This window comes from Prinia subflava, chromosome 11, assembly GCF_021018805.1.
Source record: "Prinia subflava isolate CZ2003 ecotype Zambia chromosome 11, Cam_Psub_1.2, whole genome shotgun sequence".
Lineage (NCBI taxonomy): Eukaryota > Metazoa > Chordata > Aves > Passeriformes > Cisticolidae > Prinia > Prinia subflava.
Window position 1 is genome coordinate 25,359,511 of NC_086257.1, and position 18,570 is coordinate 25,378,080.

General features: G+C 48.6%; 2 protein-coding genes across 13 annotated transcripts in view; one reads left to right on the forward strand and one right to left on the reverse strand.

The window, feature by feature from the left end:
* The window catches only part of TSC22D2 (TSC22 domain family member 2), a 79,244-nt gene extending 67,938 nt beyond the window's left edge, over positions 1-11,306 (reverse strand). For 9 of the 11 annotated variants that reach the window (XR_010081606.1, XR_010081612.1, XR_010081607.1 and 6 more), the window contains exon 1: positions 10,855-11,306. The gene's annotated coding sequence lies outside the window, so the exon portion shown is untranslated. Of the gene's footprint in view, positions 1-10,244; positions 10,479-10,854 lie in introns of all 11 variants that reach the window. The other 2 variants (XR_010081608.1, XR_010081615.1) reach the window with 1 other exon arrangement.
* A 41-nt stretch (positions 11,307-11,347) lies between these two features.
* Positions 11,348-16,654, forward strand: PFN2 (profilin 2). 2 transcript variants are annotated; one of them, XM_063408569.1, is made up of 3 exons: positions 11,348-11,623; positions 12,599-12,791; positions 14,929-16,654. In XM_063408569.1, exons 1-3 carry the CDS (start codon positions 11,492-11,494, stop codon positions 15,024-15,026), a joined length of 423 nt encoding a protein of 140 aa, XP_063264639.1. In that variant the 5' UTR covers positions 11,348-11,491; the 3' UTR covers positions 15,027-16,654. The 2 variants fall into 2 exon arrangements, with proteins under 2 accessions (XP_063264639.1, XP_063264638.1); XM_063408568.1 differs by having other exon boundaries at positions 11,355-11,623; positions 14,616-16,654.
* Positions 16,655-18,570: the final 1,916 nt, after the last annotated feature.

Genomic DNA, 18,570 nt, shown 5'->3' on the forward strand with positions numbered 1-18,570 from the left:
CCCCATCTCCCAGCCCTGCAGCAGCAGCTGTGGTGCTCAACAACCAAAGCCTTGCTTGGGTCAAACACTGACACTGCTCGCACAGCCATGGGGCACCTGGCTCAGAGCCACCCTGGCACCGCTGTCTGTATCTTCTGTTGCTTTGTTGTGCTCAAGAGACAGACACAAGGTAGTTCTGGAGCCTCTTATAATGAATAATTACTGAACCTCACCCCAAATACATGTATATGTATATGTATATGTATATGTATATGTATATGTGTATGTGTATGTGTATGTGCATGTGTATGTGTATGTGTATGTGTATGTGTATGTGTATGTGTATGTATGTATGTGTATGTACATGTACATGTATACGCATATGTATATGTATATACATATACTTTTAATAGACATAAAAAAATATAAACCCCACAAAAGTTTTGAATGCTAAAAGAAAAAAAATCATTAACTGGAAGAGTTCACTAATTCAAATAACCAAATCAAGATATTCCCATTCCCTTCCTCCCAGATACACTATTTACAGCCATCAAGAATGTGTCACTGCTCAGCATTCCGACCCACTGCCTCCGCAGGCTTTTCCTTTCTCCAGCAGGAAATCCTCCAGCTGGCCCTACTTTGTTCTGTAGCACATTTTAAATTCAGCTTCTTTGTATCAATTGAATATAGGTGCATGCAGACATTTGGTACCTGCATGTGGGTGTTCCACCTGGTGAGTTCTCCTTACTTTCAATTTCCTTAAGAGCAAATTAAAGAAAAAAAAAAGAGTAATTCTTTCAGTGATTTTTCTGCCTTTCTGCAATATATACACACACAAAATTCTTAAAGAAATGCAGAAAATAACAGGCACTGAAGGACTCTGCATCTCCCAACTCAGACTGACCAAGTCCTGCCTAAGTTTATGTTGAAGGTTTTGCTCAAGTAAGTGTTGCAGATTTCTTCTTAACAGGAACATTTTTGATTTCCCCAAGCCTTTCTGCTTAGAAGCAAAATTATTTGCAAGTTGGTGTCATACAAAACCATGGGCCAAATGTTACCCTGGACATGGATTCCGTGGAAACTTAAGCAAATGCATTTTGTGTCTCTCTCAGGTTTTCTTGGGGAAGCACCATGCCCATGATGGGCACTGGGCTTTCAGAGGTAAGGGGCTTGATTCTGAGGGCAGAGGGCCTCAGGTTCTGTTCCAGGGACAGAAAGGAGGCACAAATTATGGGTGAGCAGGAAAACGAAACCCTCAGTTTGGCTGTGGGTAGAGCTCCAGGGGGTGAATCACTCTTGTTTCAGAAGCAGTACCCTTGGCCTGGGGCTAAAAGAAGTGAAATATGCAATAAGGTAGGACACTTGCTAGGCAGAGTATCCTCGTTGGGTTTGGTTTGGTTTGTTTGTTGTGGGTTTTTTGATGCTCGACAGCTATTACCACTAAACAGCAGAACCTGTGACAATACAGAGAACATAATTGCTTTGCTCTAAGAACATGAGCCACATTTTCACCCAACAAGAATGGACACGTTGGGTTGTTTTAATTCCTGGTCTAGTTGGGTATGTCTTATCTCTGGCTCAAAAAAATGGAAATGCATAATAAAGGCAGCCAGTTGTCTTGTCTTGAACACAATTCCCACCACAGGATAGGATTGTTGGCAAGATGTGGTATCAGTACAGGGAAACTTAGTACTGCCAGCTGAATAGATCTTTTGCAGAAATTTTCTTTCTGCAAAATGTTATGTCTATAACTACTAGAAATAGCACAGCTGAGTGATAAAACTTAAGTGTGAAAAAATATTTGCTTTATTTTCAAATCTGTTTTCCTTGTGAACCTGAGAGTATTTTGTTTTCTCAAAGTCATGTTTCATGTGCCCAAGGACTGCACTTTTCCATCCCCTACACCTGTGTTCTCATAAACAGTAGCAGTGCTTAAACAGATTCTGCACCATCTTGTGCAGGACAGAGAAGGCATGCTTGTTGGACACTTTCATCTAAAAAGAAATAGGAATAAAATAACTTTATATAAGACTATTGCCCTTAAAACACTGAAATGCTCTTTAATGTCTGCTTGATGGCCCTACAAAGACTGAATTTCACATTGCCAGAACCTTCCTTCCATGAATAGGCACTGATTTCATTACTTTTGGATCAGATCTTAAAGGACACTCTTTTTAACTATATGAAGAACACACGTCTAAAACACCTTAACCTCCAGTTGAGGCTACACATACCTTAAAGCACTTCTAATATATGCATAATTAATGTGTATATTACTCAGCAAATGGTAAACAGCAACTGTTGCAGTAACTCTCCTGTCACTAATTTTAATACTGTGCAAAAATATGCTACTGTAAATTAACTAGTACATTATGGAGTGTCATAAATAATTAAAACTAAAATTATAACTGGAAAAATGAATGAAGCAAGAACATTTTGTAACCCAATGTTCTTCCTACTCGACTTCATAATTTTCTAATTTGAGTAAAACACTAAATCTGATTCTGTCTGAGCACAAAAAAGAATTTGCTCATATAATTTACTAATTTGCAAAGCATCTTGGTTGGAAAGAAATTGAAACATGTTAAAACCTCCATATAAGCCACTCTATGCTAGAATATCTGTCTACATGCCACACAACATAAACTGCTCTTTTGTCATCATTCCCAGGTCCCAAGGTGAAGCCAAAGGAAGCACATCAAATCAAGTGTGAACCACCCAGGACAAAACTCCGCTGCCAATGGTGGGACATCAAGCCCTAAGAAGGAACTCATCCTACCTGGTCTCAGAGGATGCAGGAGAGATGGGCTTCTCCATCTCCATCACCCAGCTGACACACCGTGAGTGAGCAGCACCTCTCTGTCCTGCATGAGCCAGGCTCTGCCACAGCAAGACCTGCTCTACAGCACCATGGGCAAGGACGACTGAGTGCAGGGCAGAGGCAGGAGACACAGGTTCTGCTTTGGCACATGAAGTTAGAGCTCTTCAGCTCTTGACATCTAGAGGTGAGAATAGACAGGTGAACAGCACAGGAGTGACATTACTGTGTCTTTTACAGGGATTTTTAAAGCAGACCAAAGGTGCTTTTATGGAAGTTGGTAGAACATGCTGCTCCATTGCTTCAATCAATAGGAAGTGTTAAATTGTTTTTGTAGAAGTCTTCTATTGTTCTGTATTGTTTTGCTTTTTAATTTTCATTATTTGATTTCACTGCAATAACAGATCTCTTTTTTTAGACAGACATAAAAGAGGCTGACAGACAACATCTGCTGCTTTGTTTTTTCCAGGTGGATTCCATATTCTGCTCCTTCACTCCTCTCACCTTCCTGCTCTATCTTCTCTGAAGTACCATGGAACCTTCCACATGCCTATTTTTTTTTCATTTTCAATTTGTTGGTATTTATTTACTGGACAAAAATGACATCAATTAATCTGTTTATGCTGCCTGAGCTCGCCCTGACTTTCACTGGAACAGAGCACCATCCCTACCAACACACCAGGGCCAGACCTTGCATGGTGTTGTGACCATAGAGCCCCATACCCCTCCAGAGCACTGGGAAGAATGCTGAGGGCTGGTGGCCCCAGGATGAACTCTCAGGGAGAAATCCCTATGGAGTCTGAGCTCTGACCTTGTTTCTGTAGCCTACAGGAAGGGGGTTCCTCCATCTCTGGAGCCCAGCACGGCACAGAAGGATCCTTAGTGGCAGTGCTTGGGCAGGTCCATGGGCAACCCTGGGCTGCTGGCTGGCTGGTGGGCTGCACCCATTGCCCCACCAGTGGGAAAGGGGAGAGGCAGAAGAGAAGAAGCTTCATCTCTCTGCATAAGCCTGACTTGTGCAGTAACACTGCAGCAGATGGAAATCTTTGGGGACAACAATTTCCCTGCTCACAGGGTAAGGCAGTTCCCCCTGGCACAGCGGGGGCAGGCACACCGCTGAGAACATCCCAGGGGAGAAGCTTATTTAGAAATGCCCTCTGACAGTGGTAAAAAGGATTCTCCACCCATCTGTCCTGCCTACCCTGGCTATGGCACCCTCACTGGGAGGCTGAGCAGGGGACACACAGCCTGTTCCTAGGACAGATGGCCCACAGGCCACCCCAGGGAGCCTTGGGACCATGTGAGGAGCTTTGTCAGGCACTGGAAGATGCTGGAGAGAATGGGATGCTCCTGCAGGGATTCACTTCCCCAGGAGATCTTGAGTTCTGGACAAAACTGTGTAGCTGAGATTGTAATACCACTCTGCTGTGGACAAGGACATCAGGGGGTTGTGCTGGGTATAAGCAAGGACAGTATCTAGTTCTCAGTTTTTTGTAATAATGATGGATTAATCCTGTTCTTGCTAATCTGGCAGGACAGAGCAGCTGACATAAGACTCCTCCAAGCTGCAACGGGTGTCCTCAGCTGCAGGAGCCAGTGGTTGTTAAACACACAGTTAACTCCCACAGACCAACTATTTCCTTATTTTTTTTTAATAACCATTTCTTTAGGCAAGTGTCTCCTGGTATTTTCAAACCTCGTTTTAATCAATTTAAAATTAATAACAAAGCAGCAAAATCCTCAGGGCCTGAAAGCTCCAATCTCTGCCACTCTGGAAGTGATGAGTCAGCTCCAGCGTGGCGGCCTGGAGCAGCCGCGGGCCGCCCGTGAGAGCTGAATTAGGTCACTTGGTTTGCTATTCATGGAACGGTGGCTGTTCCTGCCATTCTGAGAGAGCTGCTGCACTCCAAGGACACTGCCACAGCACCTCACAGCTGCTGCTGCTGCTGCCATGGCTCTGTCATGTGTGCTCACCAGGCGGGAGCACCACCACAGAGCCTCTCCAAGAGGAGAGGAAGGACAGTGGCTGCAGGGCATGGGAGGGACACACAGGGCATGGCCCTGTCCCGCTCCTGCATGGTGTCTGTCTCCTCAGGGTCACTCACCCACGCTCTGCTGGGCTAGGAACAGGAAGCAGCAGTGCCCAGAATCAGACTTCTGGCTCCAGCCTCTACCCAAAGCATGGCTCACACCCAGGCCCAGCACTTGCTCCCAGGGGAACACATGCTCCTGGGCGTGGAGCAGACCTGCTGCACTCCCTCACTGATCTCCTGTCTAGCAGCCACGCCAGGGTCTCAACAAGCAGCTCCTAGGGCAGCTCCCTGCAGAACACTGGGTCAGAAGTTACCCACAGCACTGGCTTTCCATGCTCCTGGCAGGTTTTCTCGTGCCAGTCATTCTGGAACGAGCTCAAGCACAAGTGTTTTATGACCTGGGAAGACAAAGAGAATAGTCATCAGAGGATGCAGGACCAGACTCACTTGAGTCCAGCTCCTGCTCTGGCAATTGTCCTCTTCCTCACAACTGCCTTCAGAAGGGTCTGGTCACTTCAGGCATTTGGAGCTTCAGTATTCCTGTTTACCAGCTGCCTGAACTCCCAAGTGCCCATGTTTCTGCAACTACAGTCTCCAGAGGTCCAGAAAAAGATCTTCTGAACACCCTGGGAAACACATCTGTCCTGTTGCTGCAGGGCAGTCCAGTGCCCATGTCCTGCTTAAGCCTCTCTCATTCAAGGAGTGGTTTTGTCCCTGCCAGAGGGGCACAACAGGACAAAATGACTGCCTGCTCACCTATTAATATTCAGCTGTGATACAGATGAAAGATTTTGGCTCACACTCCCCGTTGTTCACTGAAAAGAAATCAAAATGAGCCAAAATGGTTGAACATTCTGTAAATTCCACTTCTCTGGACAGCTGCAGAGTGACAGATGTAGTGCAATGGCAAATGACAGAATAGCTCTCTAAAGTTTAGTTGTGAGATTTCAAAAGACCTTCCTCTAATGTCCCAGACAGAGCATAACAGGCATTCCTGGGGCAAATAACAGACTTATTAAAAAACAAACAAACAAACAAAAAACCACTATCAAAAAACAAACAAGCAAAGCTTTCTTTAAGAGAATACAATGAGCATTTCTGTGCAATCTCTGCAGCACATGTCTCAGGGCACCCCACAAATACTCACTGCCCTGCTGAGGCCTTCTGGGCACCCCACTTGTCCCTATCCCTCCTGCTGGTCAGCACAAAGCCTCTGAAGAGGACTGAAATTCAAAGTCAGATTTTGTAGTGAAGCAACAAAACAATATTCACTGCTTTAATGACAAAATCTGTTCTGAGCATCACCACTTTGGTTCCCAACTCCAGTTTCTTTTATGACAACTTCAGTGCTTGGACAAGAGTTTTGACTAAACCAGTCTCTTGCTGATGGGTACTCAAGAACAAAACTAAATCTACTTCCACTTACTTCTGTGGAAGGAAAAGGTACTCTTAAATTTCTGATATATGTATGTGGCCTGTGAGACATGGTGCTTGCTAAATGAAAAGCATGAACACTACATCTTCAAAGCTCATTTTCATTTGTTCAATATTTTCAAGGGTAACACATGGAGGAAAAATGAAGTGACGTATAACAGATGGTTTTGAAATGTTAGCTTTGGTAGCACAAAGTGAAAATACAAATGTATTCTTGCATGAGCACAGCAAACAGAAAGGGTGGTCATCCCCACCAGATCCTGAAATATAACCAGCTGCTTTGTTCAGAAATGGCATTAACTTTATTTAGCACAGGTAAAGCATTAGCTTATTTCTGCAGCACATTTCCAGTATACTTAACTTACAGCAACTTCCACCGTGAACCTGAGAGTACATTAAAGGGCACTAATGATTACAATACACATACTAGATCAAGCAGATTCTGCAGCAATATTTTACTTTTCATTTAGATTAAATTTAACTTATGATTTACACCACTTAGCTAAAAAACAGGGAAAGAGGTGCTGTAAGCATAGCAGCAGGCACGCACATCTTCATTTATGCTTCTCTATTTTTATCTTGTTGAATTTAACAAACTTCCAAGTGCAAGTAGATTGAAGCTCCATCTAGTGCCAGGGGCCGGGAAGTTACTGGAAGATTTTCACTCCAAAACTAGCAAACATTCTCTGAAAACTACGGAGGAGCAGTAGCCAGCCTGGCATCCCAGAGCTGTCGCACCTGGTGAGAGCACTGTGGAATTGCTCTCACAGTGTATAAAGGCTTCATTTAAAAGCTGCAATACCTTGGGCCAAGCAGAGACCACGGCACAGCACCCCAAACGTGAGCCCAGCACGGCGAGAGGGGTCCCTGCACACAGCTGGCACCTCGCTCCCCACCCTGCTCATCACCAACACGTTCTGCACCGCTCCTCTCTTTGGATCCAGGGAACTGGGATGCTGCTGGTGCACCCCAATTCACCCTGCTAAACTCTATCCAAAACCATGCCATCAATGGTTCTGAAATGCCCTTGCTGTTTAATACACGGCTTGAGCACCTGCTAGCAAGTTACCACTGTCTCCTGCACTAACACTTACTAATGGAAGCACAGAAAATGGGTGTCTATCACCAACACACAAAATAATCTAGCTGGTGCTAATGTTCCCTCCCTCTCTTTTTCTGTGTTTTTTTCTTCCATGGCAAGTGCTAGAACTGCATCTGTTTCTAGCTCTGTAACAAAGCCATGCTGCATGTCCCAACTCCTGTAAGCACACACTATTCTAACCCAAAACAAGGAGGTTTGTGTAGCAGGGGACAGCTGTTCAGATGATTCAGTCAAAGCAGTAATGTTGGAAGGTTTTTTACATGTGGAAGTCATGCTTCCTCATTTAAGAAAAGTAGTCTTCATTGTGAATTTTAGATTTGAGTTTCAAAGAAAACTGAAATGGGAGGAATCCTTTCAGTGTCCTAGTCAAATGTAACCCATCTGAGTCATAAAGCTTTAAAAAGCACTCTGCCAACTTGGACACAGAGTACAGACAAACTGTATTAGATGCATCTGTCCCACATTTGTCTTCACATAACCTGAGCATGTACTGGGAACTCCACCACTCCAAACATCCGGGACCAAACCGCACGTGTGGGCGGCTGCAGGCACTCCGGTACCAAGTGATGATGCGGTGCAAGTGCCACTGATGCACAAGGATGTCAGCAATACAGACAGGTGAGGATGGAGAATTACACACCACTGCTGACATAGCTGTCTTACATAGGAAGACAAAGGTTTTGCCGAGCTATCATATTTGTAAAACCATACTGGGCCAAAATCCTCTAAGGAGACAAAACTCTCATCATGAAGAGTTAACATGGAATTAAACCATTGTTCCAAACAATGCAAGATACACCAGAAAAGGACAAGTACCAGGTGAAATGTAAGAAGAGACTAAAATGCAAGAAATAATGATTTCACAACTACTTACCATATGGCTATAGCTTACAAGCAGTCCATTTCATCTATGAGTCTGGGCACTGATGTTAAATTGACCTACTACCTCTACCAATTTTACCAAGGATATTTTTATACATATATAAATATTTAGCTTCAGAAATGTCTCAAATTCCAGTTAACTCTCATAGCAAAAACACCCCAACAACCCTGGAGGTCTCCCCTCTTACAATCTTTAACATACAGAGTACACCCTCATTTTCTTAAGTCCAGCAGTCTCACAGGTGCTGCTGCAGTAGTGCCCACACAAACAGTATTGTAACGATTGTATAACATAGCACACAACCAAATGAGGCACCTAAGAGTGAAAGTAAAATTAAAGAATCGTGATTTTCAGAAACACCACTGCTGACTGTATAATCTGCAAATTATACAAGCTACCTGGTAGCTTTGAAACATTAAATATTAGCAACCCAATTTAGACTTCACTTTCTAAATATATTACTAGAGTTAGTTCACAAATGACATGACTAGAAGCTGAGCTACCAAGCAGGCGTGAAATCCTCTACTCTGATCCAACCATTTAACCCAGACTTCCATGCAGTTATTTCCAATTTAAATCACTTAAAGCAGATGCCTGTATTCCCTGTTGCTAACACAGCCTGCACACCAAAACAGCCCTCACACCACTGATCACCTGCTCTGTGCAGCTATTACAAAAGGTAATATTCCCCAAGAGGCAGCAGCAACATCACCTGGCCTGCTCTGCACTCAGACACACAGGTGAAACACTTGTCAAAGAGGCAAAGCACCGAACCACCACACACCAACCGACCGTGGCTCCAGATTCTGGGAAGCAGCAGCTTCTGCCCACACCCTGGCCCAGCCCTGGGCTGGCAGTGACCATGGGGGCTCTGCCTCCTGTGAAACAGGACTAGATGCTGGGCTGCAAGGGTTCAGGAGGGCACAGATGGCATTGGGCAGACGGGATGGACAAATGTGCTGGAGGGTGGGATCCCTTCAGGCAAGGGGGGCATAGCCTTTGGCTAAAGTCCTGGAAACCCACAGGTTCTTGTGTGAGATACCTGGGTGCTTGTACCAAGCAGCCTGCTATCTAAGAGAAGCCCAATTCTTAATAATCAAAGGATAATGATGCTAGCATAGCAAATAAGCAGTTCCAAAATCCTCAAGGCCTGCCCCTGGGTCACGAGATGTCTGCCTCTATATCCATTAACTCCCCTTATTAAGGTAACACAATTTGGAATCCTTATTGCAACTTGAAGACAATCAACAAAAGATCAAACACATTTTGGTTGAACTGTGACAGGCCCGTCAGCCTCTCATTCATTTCAGATGTATGCATTCCATTTTGTGCCAGTAAGAATGTTTAACTGGGTCCTCCTACAGGCCAGGAATAAAGAGAGAAGTGACCCTCAATGGCACCTTCAGACAGAAGAGAACCTTTTCTCCTTCCCATGGAAGGAGTCTCTGGAGGCAGAATGATGAAGGCAAACCAAACTTCATAAAAAGCTTTAGCAATTTTAAAAGCTGAAAGCAACTTTAAAGATTGTAACTCATTGGTAGATACAGTGACATGAGAATATTTCTGGGATACATGGACGATGCTGTCCAAATTCAGAGGGGTAAGGGCACTATGAAAACAAAATAATAAAAAAAAAACCCTATGGAATTAAGGTAAAAGATGCAAATGATCGCTTTTCCAAGTACCTAGTAATCAAAACAATTAGTACTAAACAACACTCTATCCCATGACAACAGAACTATGAAACCCTGTGCTGTAGGGGCATCCATTATAAACACTGGGTACTTAAATGAAAAGAAGGGTAAAGGTAAAGGTAAAGGTAAAGTCATGAAAAGGTAGATTCATTTATTGTATACTATGTCTTGGCATATCCAGGTATGAGATCTAACTTCTTGAATTACAGCCACAAAGCTGTTGACACAGACAGCCACGCCACATCCCAGCAGTCTCCACTGCCCCAAGAATCACAGCAGTCATCCAGTACAGCAAACCCACCCGAGTCAAAAGCAAGGTGATCCTCCCATCAATTTCAGTGTTCCGGAAAACAGAGCCATTGCCTCAAAACACGCCCTTAGGGTGCTGGAGAACACTCCTGCGACCTAGGACAGCCTCGGAGCAGCCAAGCCATCCTGTCAGGGCCCAGTGTCAGTGCAGCAAACCAATGGCACCAGCCTCGGGTATTGTAAAGGAACGTGGAACTAAATTATTGCAACAGAGACTTGGTGGAACCTGGAACAATAAACCCCAAAACAGCCAGTTACAACCCCTTGTAGAAATAAAATTTAGCAGATGCTCGTGTCTGAGACAGGGACGCATCCGTGAGGTCCGGGAGGATGAAGGGCACGGGGCAGGCAGGGGGTCAGCCAGTCTCTGAGGGGCGCGAAGGCAGACGTGGGATTACAGAAACACCACAAATGCAGCCGCTGCACAGGGGCCGCACGGGCACGGCGGAGCGGGGCACGGCAAGGACGGGGCGCGGGACCCGCCGCGTTTCCCGGGGACCGCCCGCCGGGAAGGCAGCGCGGCGCCGCTCCCTGAGCCCCGGGAGCCGCGTCCGGCCAGCGCGGCTCGGGCCGGCCCGCAAGGCGCCACCGCCGGTACTCACCGATCCCGGCAGATCCCGGCCTCCGGCGGGGCCATCGGGGCGCCCGCAGGGATGTCCGGCCCCGCCGCGCCTCTGCCCCGTGCGGTCCGAGCCGGGCGCGGGAAGGGTCCCGCACCGCCCGCTCCGCAATTCCGCCGGGCTGGGCCGGCCCTTTGCAGCAGTCCTGGGACTGCTCGCACCGACCCGCAACGGCCGGGCGGCCCCGGGCATCGAGCACCGGGCCCCGGGCATCGAGCACCGGGCCCCGGGCATCGAGCACCGGGCCCCGGGCATCGAGCACCGGGCCCCGGGCATCGAGCACCGGGCCCCGGGCATCGAGCACCGGGCCCCGGGCATCGAGCACCGGGCCCCGGGCATCGAGCACCGGGCCCCGGGCATCGAGCACCGGGCCCCGGGCATCGAGCACCGGGCCCCGGGCCGGGCCCCGCCCCGGCCCCGCTCCCCCCGGCCGCGGGGGCGGTGCCGGCCGCGCCCCTCCTCCCCCCGCCCCCGGCGCGGCAGCGCAGGGCTGGGCTGGGCCGCGCCGCCGCCGCCGCAGCGCTCGGTCCGCTCTGCCGCCGCACCGCCGGGACCGCCGCCCGCCCCGCGCCCCCGGCCCGCCCGCTGCCCGCTCGCCCTCGCCCGCCGCCCCGCGATCATGGCCGGCTGGCAGAGCTACGTGGACAACCTGATGTGCGATGGCTGCTGCCAGGAGGCCGCCATTGTGGGCTACTGCGACGCCAAGTACGTCTGGGCAGCCACGGCCGGCGGCATCTTCCAGAGCATCACGGTGAGCGGGGCCGGCGGGAGCCCGGCCGGCGGGAGCGCGGCCGGGAGCGGGGGCGCCGGGCCGCGGCCGGGGGACGGGGGCACCTTGCGGGCGGGGGGCGCGGGCCCGGCCGCCCGCGCCGCCTTTTTGTGCGCGTCGGGAGCGGCGCGGGGCCGGTCCCGCGGGCGGGGGCGGCGGCCGGCCCCGGGCGGGGGGCGCGGGCGGCGGGCCCGGTGCGGGTCGGGCGGGCGGCGGAGGAAGGCGGCTCGAGCGCTGCCGCGCCGCCGGCTCCATGTTTTCTCCGCCAAGATGGCGCTCTGCCATTGATGCTCCCCCGCCCTGCCCGCCCGCGCCCCCGGCCCGCCCGGCTCCGCGGCCCCGCCGCCCGAAGAGAAGGGCCGTGCGGGGCCGCCGGCGCGGCTCCCCCGGCCCCACGCGGCCCCGCCCCGGGCGCGGCGGGCCCGGTCCCGGCCGAGGCGGAGCGGGGCCGCCTGGGCCGCGGTCGGGGGGCCGGGCCCGCCGTGACGCTGCACTTTGCGGCCGCCGCGGTGCGGCCGGGCCCGCGCCGCACCCCCCAACCTCCGGGCCCGGGGCCCTGCCCGAGCGGGAGGCGGAGGGGCCGCGGCGGCGGGAGCAGCCTGGGCCCCGCGGGCGGGCCGGAGCCGGGCTGATGCCGCGGGTGCGGGCAGGCCCCGGGCTGATCTCCCGGGACAGGTGCGGGCAGAGTCCGCGCCAGCCCGGGGTCGATCTCCGCCAAACGCCCTGCGCCGGGTAACGGGCTCGGGCCCGGAACCGCCGAGACAGAGGCTCCCCCGCGCGCAGCGGCCGCGGAGCAGCGCAGACTGCGCCTAACAAAGCCCTGTGTTCTGGAGCACTTCCTGCGGGGAGCGAGGGGAAATCACGGCCTCGGCCTCTCCGCACGAGACGGGACCGGTTCTAATGGAAATTACAGCAATATACCCTGCCGTGCTAACTCTGAACTCTTTCCTTTGACAGCCAGGAGAAATAGATCTGATTGTAGGAAAAGACCGAGAGGGTTTCTTCACCAATGGTCTGACCCTTGGTGCGAAGAAGTGCTCTGTGATCAGAGATAGCCTGTATGTCGATGGCGACTGCACAATGGACATCAGGACAAAGAGTCAAGGTGGTGAGCCAACATATAATGTTGCTGTAGGCAGAGCTGGACGAGGTAAGCACCCTTTTGTCTACCTTCAGATTGCTAAATTAGGAATGTGACGCTAAGCATAGGCTCCAGCTGTTACAAAAACCAAAATCCTGTATTTAATGGCTAATTTTGGGAAGCAGTAGAAGGGGTGGGATGGCAGTGCTCTAGCTGAGTCCTTCCCCCATTCCCACCTGCATCCCAGCCCAGCACCAGCCTGTGCAATAGTTAACGGGTCTCCAACGAGCAGGAAAATGCAGGCTGCCGCTACAAGCAGACTTAGCTGGTATTCCATCGTTTGATACCTGAAGCTCAGGAGGGGTCTTTTAATGACAGGCAGTGACTGCCGCTTTCTTGTTGTAAATTGCTTGATGGAAAGTTTATTCTGCAAAGATGTGAATCTCGTTATGAACTGCTCCTACTTAAAAAAGTTCTACACTAACTCTTCTTGCACTCCCTACTGAGCCTTCTAAAGTCTGTCCGGGCAGAAAAAGCCAGTCCAGTTTGGTACCACTGAGAAATGTGCTTCATGCTCACACACCCGCTCCTTGTGCTCTTCAGTTAGCTTCTAGTAAAACCTATTATGAGGCAGCCACTCATCTGGGATATGAAATACTGTCTGGGAGTGGTGTGCCTTATGTTGGGAACACCTGGGCTAGCACTTTGGAGCTCGCTGTGGAGCCAGGTTCATGAGTGACAGGACTCTCCCTTATAGGTGTAAAACCAAAGGCAGAGCAGTTCTCTGTCAGCTGAAGACCAGGGCAGGCATGCAGGAGGAGGGTTGGCAGCACTGAAGTGCAGCAAGCAGTGTTCTGACTTGTGAGAACTGTCTTAAGGTTTTATGAGCAAATTCCAATGGAGATAGAATCATAGAGTCATAAAGGTTGGAAAAGCCCTCCAAGATCATAGATCATCCTTCTCCCAGTGCTGCCAAGGCCACCACTGACCCATGCCCTCAAGTGCCACAACCTCACAGCTTTTAAATCCCTCTGGGGATGGGGACTCAACCACTGCCCAGGGCAGCTGTGCCAGGGCTGGACAGCCCTTTTGGTGAAGAAGCTGTCCTGATATACAACCTAAACCTTCCATGCCCCGATGTATGATCGCGTGCAGGTGTCCACGCAGGTGGCTGCAGCATTCCCAGCTTGGCGAACAGTCCCTGGCCTGGGACAGCCCAGTGCTCATTGTGGCCCCCTCCCTGCTGGAGGACATCTGATGGCAGCTCACAGTGGCTGTTACTGGTGACCCTCCAGTGTTCTTTCACCAGACAATCAGGGACACTTTGCTGGAATTGGGGGAGTGGGGAGTACAGCAGCATGACAATTGTCCCTGTGTTTTGTCGTATGTAAAAAGTGTGGTTTATAGTTGTGTTATTGCATGGAAAGTCTCAGCCCAACTCGCCTTTCGGGGTTTTTTACCAGCATCAGGGCAGGTCCTCTGCTTCCTATTCCTGCAGTGACTGCTGCAGCACAGATCATGGGAATTTTCTTTTGCTCTCTCCAGTCACACTTGCACACGCACTGCACCCCTGCCCCCACAGGTGTTCAAACTGCCGCCAGGATTTCCTTGCTGGGTGATGACTGATGGCGAGAGGCACTGTAATGCTTTTATGATAGCTGGTGGCATTTTTCTTAGCAGTGAACTCTTACAATTTCCACAGTTTAATAAAATCCCTGAGAATAGCTTGTACCTTCTCCCAGGCCTAGCTACATCTGTGTTTTAATAAAATTGTTAAACTAGCTTAATACCCAAACACTAAAGCTTGAATGTTGTTTATTGCACTGCCGAAAACTTGCATTATTTCCATGTCTAACACACTATTTTTAAAACTTTTTTTCTTTTCTCTTTCAGTCTTGGTCTTTGTAATGGGCAAAGAAGGGGTCCATGGAGGCGGATTGAATAAGAAGGCATACTCAATGGCAAAATACTTGAGAGACTCTGGGTTCTAGTTGTTAGGCAGACTGTTAAGTATTAGGGGAAGATTGCTATTAAACTTTCCTGGCGGTGAGCTTTAAACCTTACATTCTGGAAACTTTACTAGCAATGCAGGGTGATGGGGTATGAACCTGTGTCTCCTTTGTATCCCTTTGTTGGTGGGGAAAGGTGTTATTTTTTTTTTCCTTTAATTCTTTTTATTTCTGTTCTGTTTCCTTGTGTACTCCAGCATTGGTTATAGTCATGGGAAAGGAAGGTGTCCATGGAGGGACACTCAACAAGAAAGCGTATGAACTGGCTTTATACCTGAGGAGGTCTGAGGTCTGAGCAGCCTCTCCCCATCCACCTAGCAGCTGCACCACCACTTGCTTGTGCTCAGTGCTACCAGACCGTAGAGGGTAGTTTGTGGTTTTTTATTTACCCATTTCCTACTGTCATAACTCCAGTTCCCCCTTGTTCATCTCTGTAACCACTGTAGGTAACCGAGCCCGTCTGGCACCACCATGATGCTGATATGCATGATAACTTGAAACTTGGGAGGGGAACATGCCAAGTGTAGGCTCTGCTTCATCTTAGCAATTAGTGTGATATTGACAACTAAACCAACTGAGATACTAAACAAGGTGCCGATTGTACAATCTAATTTGATCAATGCCTCTTCAGCACTTTGAGCAAGTCACAGCTCACTAGTCTTCCTTTCACAGAGCACGGTTGGGAGGAAAAAAGTGCGTGCATATCTTCACTTCTGTCCCTCTCTTTGTTTCTGTTTTTTAAACCCATGTGTTTGCTTACACTCATTTTTATAGTGCCTGGTTTGTTTAACCAATTTGCCACTCAAAAGCTATTAATGTCACATTAGTTTTGTCATTGCACTTCACTGTAGGCTTAAGTCTCTTACTTTCTCTTGATGTTGTCTGAAGGTTGTACTGCTTAACAAGTGCAATCACAAAACTATGAAAGGGTACAGATGTACTTCCTCCTGTGACCTTAAACCACCATCCTAGGGACTCCCCAGACATTCCATCATTACAATAGCTCAGGCACTTTTTTTTTTTTTTTTTTTGCCAGCTCCTGTTCTGTAGTTGACTTGTGCAAGGCTGCCACTGTGGCCATTAGCGAGCCTGGTATAACCAGCTGGAGTGTGTCTGGTTTCAGTTTCTCATAGGACCAATTTTGATTTGCAGCTTGGGGGTCGGGGGGTGGGGGGTGTTTTGGTTTTTTTTTAAATAAGAAACTGCGATGTCATTGTGGAGAACTGCCACCTTCAGCTACACCCTGGGAGCTCTGACTGGCTTCAGTCTTTCTGCCAGACCACTCAGTGGTGCAGAGTTTGGCTGCTCTGAAGCCACTGTTTGGATGAAGGTCGGTAGTTTGTAAGCTAAACTGTCAAAATACCATTTCAAATTTAAAAATCTTCATCTGGCCTGTCACACCCTTGCTGCAGAAATGATGGAGTGAGCTGCCTTGTGCACGAGTCATCTGAAATGTCTGTAACCAAACTCAGTTCAGGCACGGTTCTGACCTGTATGTCCATTGCAAGAACTGCAGAACTCTGTATACTAAAGAATAAATGGGAGATGGTAGTGGTTGGAATAACTGACTTGGCTGTCTTGTGATGAATTTTTTAATATGTATTCTGTGCCATACTATTGTTAAAAAAAAAAAAATGAACTGTTGCTATTGTGAGATGGATTTTAACTGACTCCGAGGGTTTCTTTTGACTGGCACTACCTTAGGGACATTGTAGTATTTGCTTCTATTGTTGGGCCTTGTGGATAATGTACAGATTTAAACAAATTCTTGTTGCTGATTTGTCCATTTCTTTCCCTGCACTTTGTTACATCTGGGATACAGTCTAACTCATCTGATTTAATATGCATTTCAAAAAATGCCATAACTATTAAAAACACCTTGTTTACAGACAGATGAAATAAATTTATTCCAACCAAACAAAACCAGACTGTTGGTAATTTTTCCACCTCACACCCAGGAAATCCTCCAAGGCTCTTCAGCGCATGGATGGCCACACTAACAGGAGGTCTAAGTGCAGTTTTAAGTTTTGCAGGACAGCAGTGGCATGATAAGTAGTATGATATGATAGTATGAAAAGTAGTGTGGTAATGTGACTTCAGTCAAAACCCAGGCACTCTTTGGGGTAGATACTAAATTAGGAGATGATTTCTCATCTCTTCATTCCACATTTATCCAGCTCTCTGGTGTGGGGTTCCCCTGCCCTCTTGAATGTCCAATATACCATTCCTGAAACAAGCTGAAGGCAACTTGGCTTTGCATCTTGCAAAAGGAGTGTGTGGGGGCCTGCCCAGGCCAGTACAAAGGGTGGGAGTGTGCTCTGCTCACCCAGAGAAGGGGCAGATTTAAGGTCTCCATCACCTGCTAAGACCTCCTAAAAACACACACCCAAGGGGCTGTGATGGTAAACTCTGGAGCCTGTGGGATGGGACGACAGCCAAGCCCAGATCACGGGAGGTGAATCTGTAGAAAGGCTCTGCATTCCTGGGCCCTTAAACTTGTCAGGTGCTTCTGGACAGGACCTGCAAACACTTCTGTTCTCCCTCCTTCCCTCATGCCTTTATCATTGGTGTCAGCTGCACCTGCTCCTCTGCTGGCACTAGACCTGCGTTTTACGAAAACCTTCCCATACATAGTGTTCATGTTCTCCCACTGGCAACTGTCTCTGTGTCTGAACTGGATCTCCCCGTGCCAAAGTCAGAGCAGACCAACACATCCAGAGCACAGAGCAGATTCCTGTTCAGTAGTAACTGGTATACAGGATGTAAATCTGCTTCCCCCACAAAACACGTGAAGCTGTGTTCAGTGCCTGAACGCAAAGTTGCACTCACCTTCTGACTGCAGAACTTTGTTTCTCCCTGGTTAGGATGATGAGGGAATTATATTCCCAAAGCTGCTTCTCTGGTAAGGCCAGAGTGGATGGAATTGATGGTAGCAGCACCTCAGAGGCAGAGCAGCTGCTGACAGCACACACCAGGTACTTGTTGTCACATTCCTTAGTGTGATACCGTTCCTTTCTGACCAATTCCCCTCTCTTGAGATGTAGGTCACCTGTATACTTCTGTTTGGTTAAGAATTAGGTGTTGTTCAAATTACTTTTTCAAATGCATTTGTTGGTGAATTTTCCTAGCACAACTATGTCTGCAACTGATTGCAAGCACTAGAATTACATAAGAGCATATTACAAAGTTTAGGTCAGTTCATGGTTCTGGAACTCTTCAGATTTTGGGGAGCCTGGAATACAATACAATAATGAATAAACACATGCACTCACAGCAACAGCAGGGATCTATTTTAAGAAACATCTTTCAGCTTAGTAATTACGTTTTCAGAAACCATCTTCCCATTTGGACTCACCTAGACATATGCATGCTGAAGGGGAATTTTGCCTGGTGAAACTACCGCTACACTGACTGTCATTACCCCATAGCTGCTGGCAGCAGTGGTTTGGAGATGAATCATCCTTTCGTTATTATCCTTTTACTGTGCAAAATAAACATTCCCTGCCCTCAGCCAGGCCCAGAAAACAGATCTGCACTGCAGGGTGTGTGGCTGCATGGTGTTAGGTCAGAAATCAAATCTGGGACCACCTCACCTGCCATCGCCTGCCCAGGGTTCTGGCAGCCAGCTGGGTAGGAATTGTTCAGAGCACCCTGGTCCTCCTTCCCACTGCCTCAGGCAAACTACAGACTCCAGAGGTGAACAGAAATGGTTTTCTGCATAACTCAGATCTCTGCAAGTAGCACTGGTCAGTGCAACTCCTTGTACTGTGATTCACAGTATGATGCAGGAAACATCTGCTCAGGATCCCACAGTTCCATCTTCTGCATCTTCAAAAGCA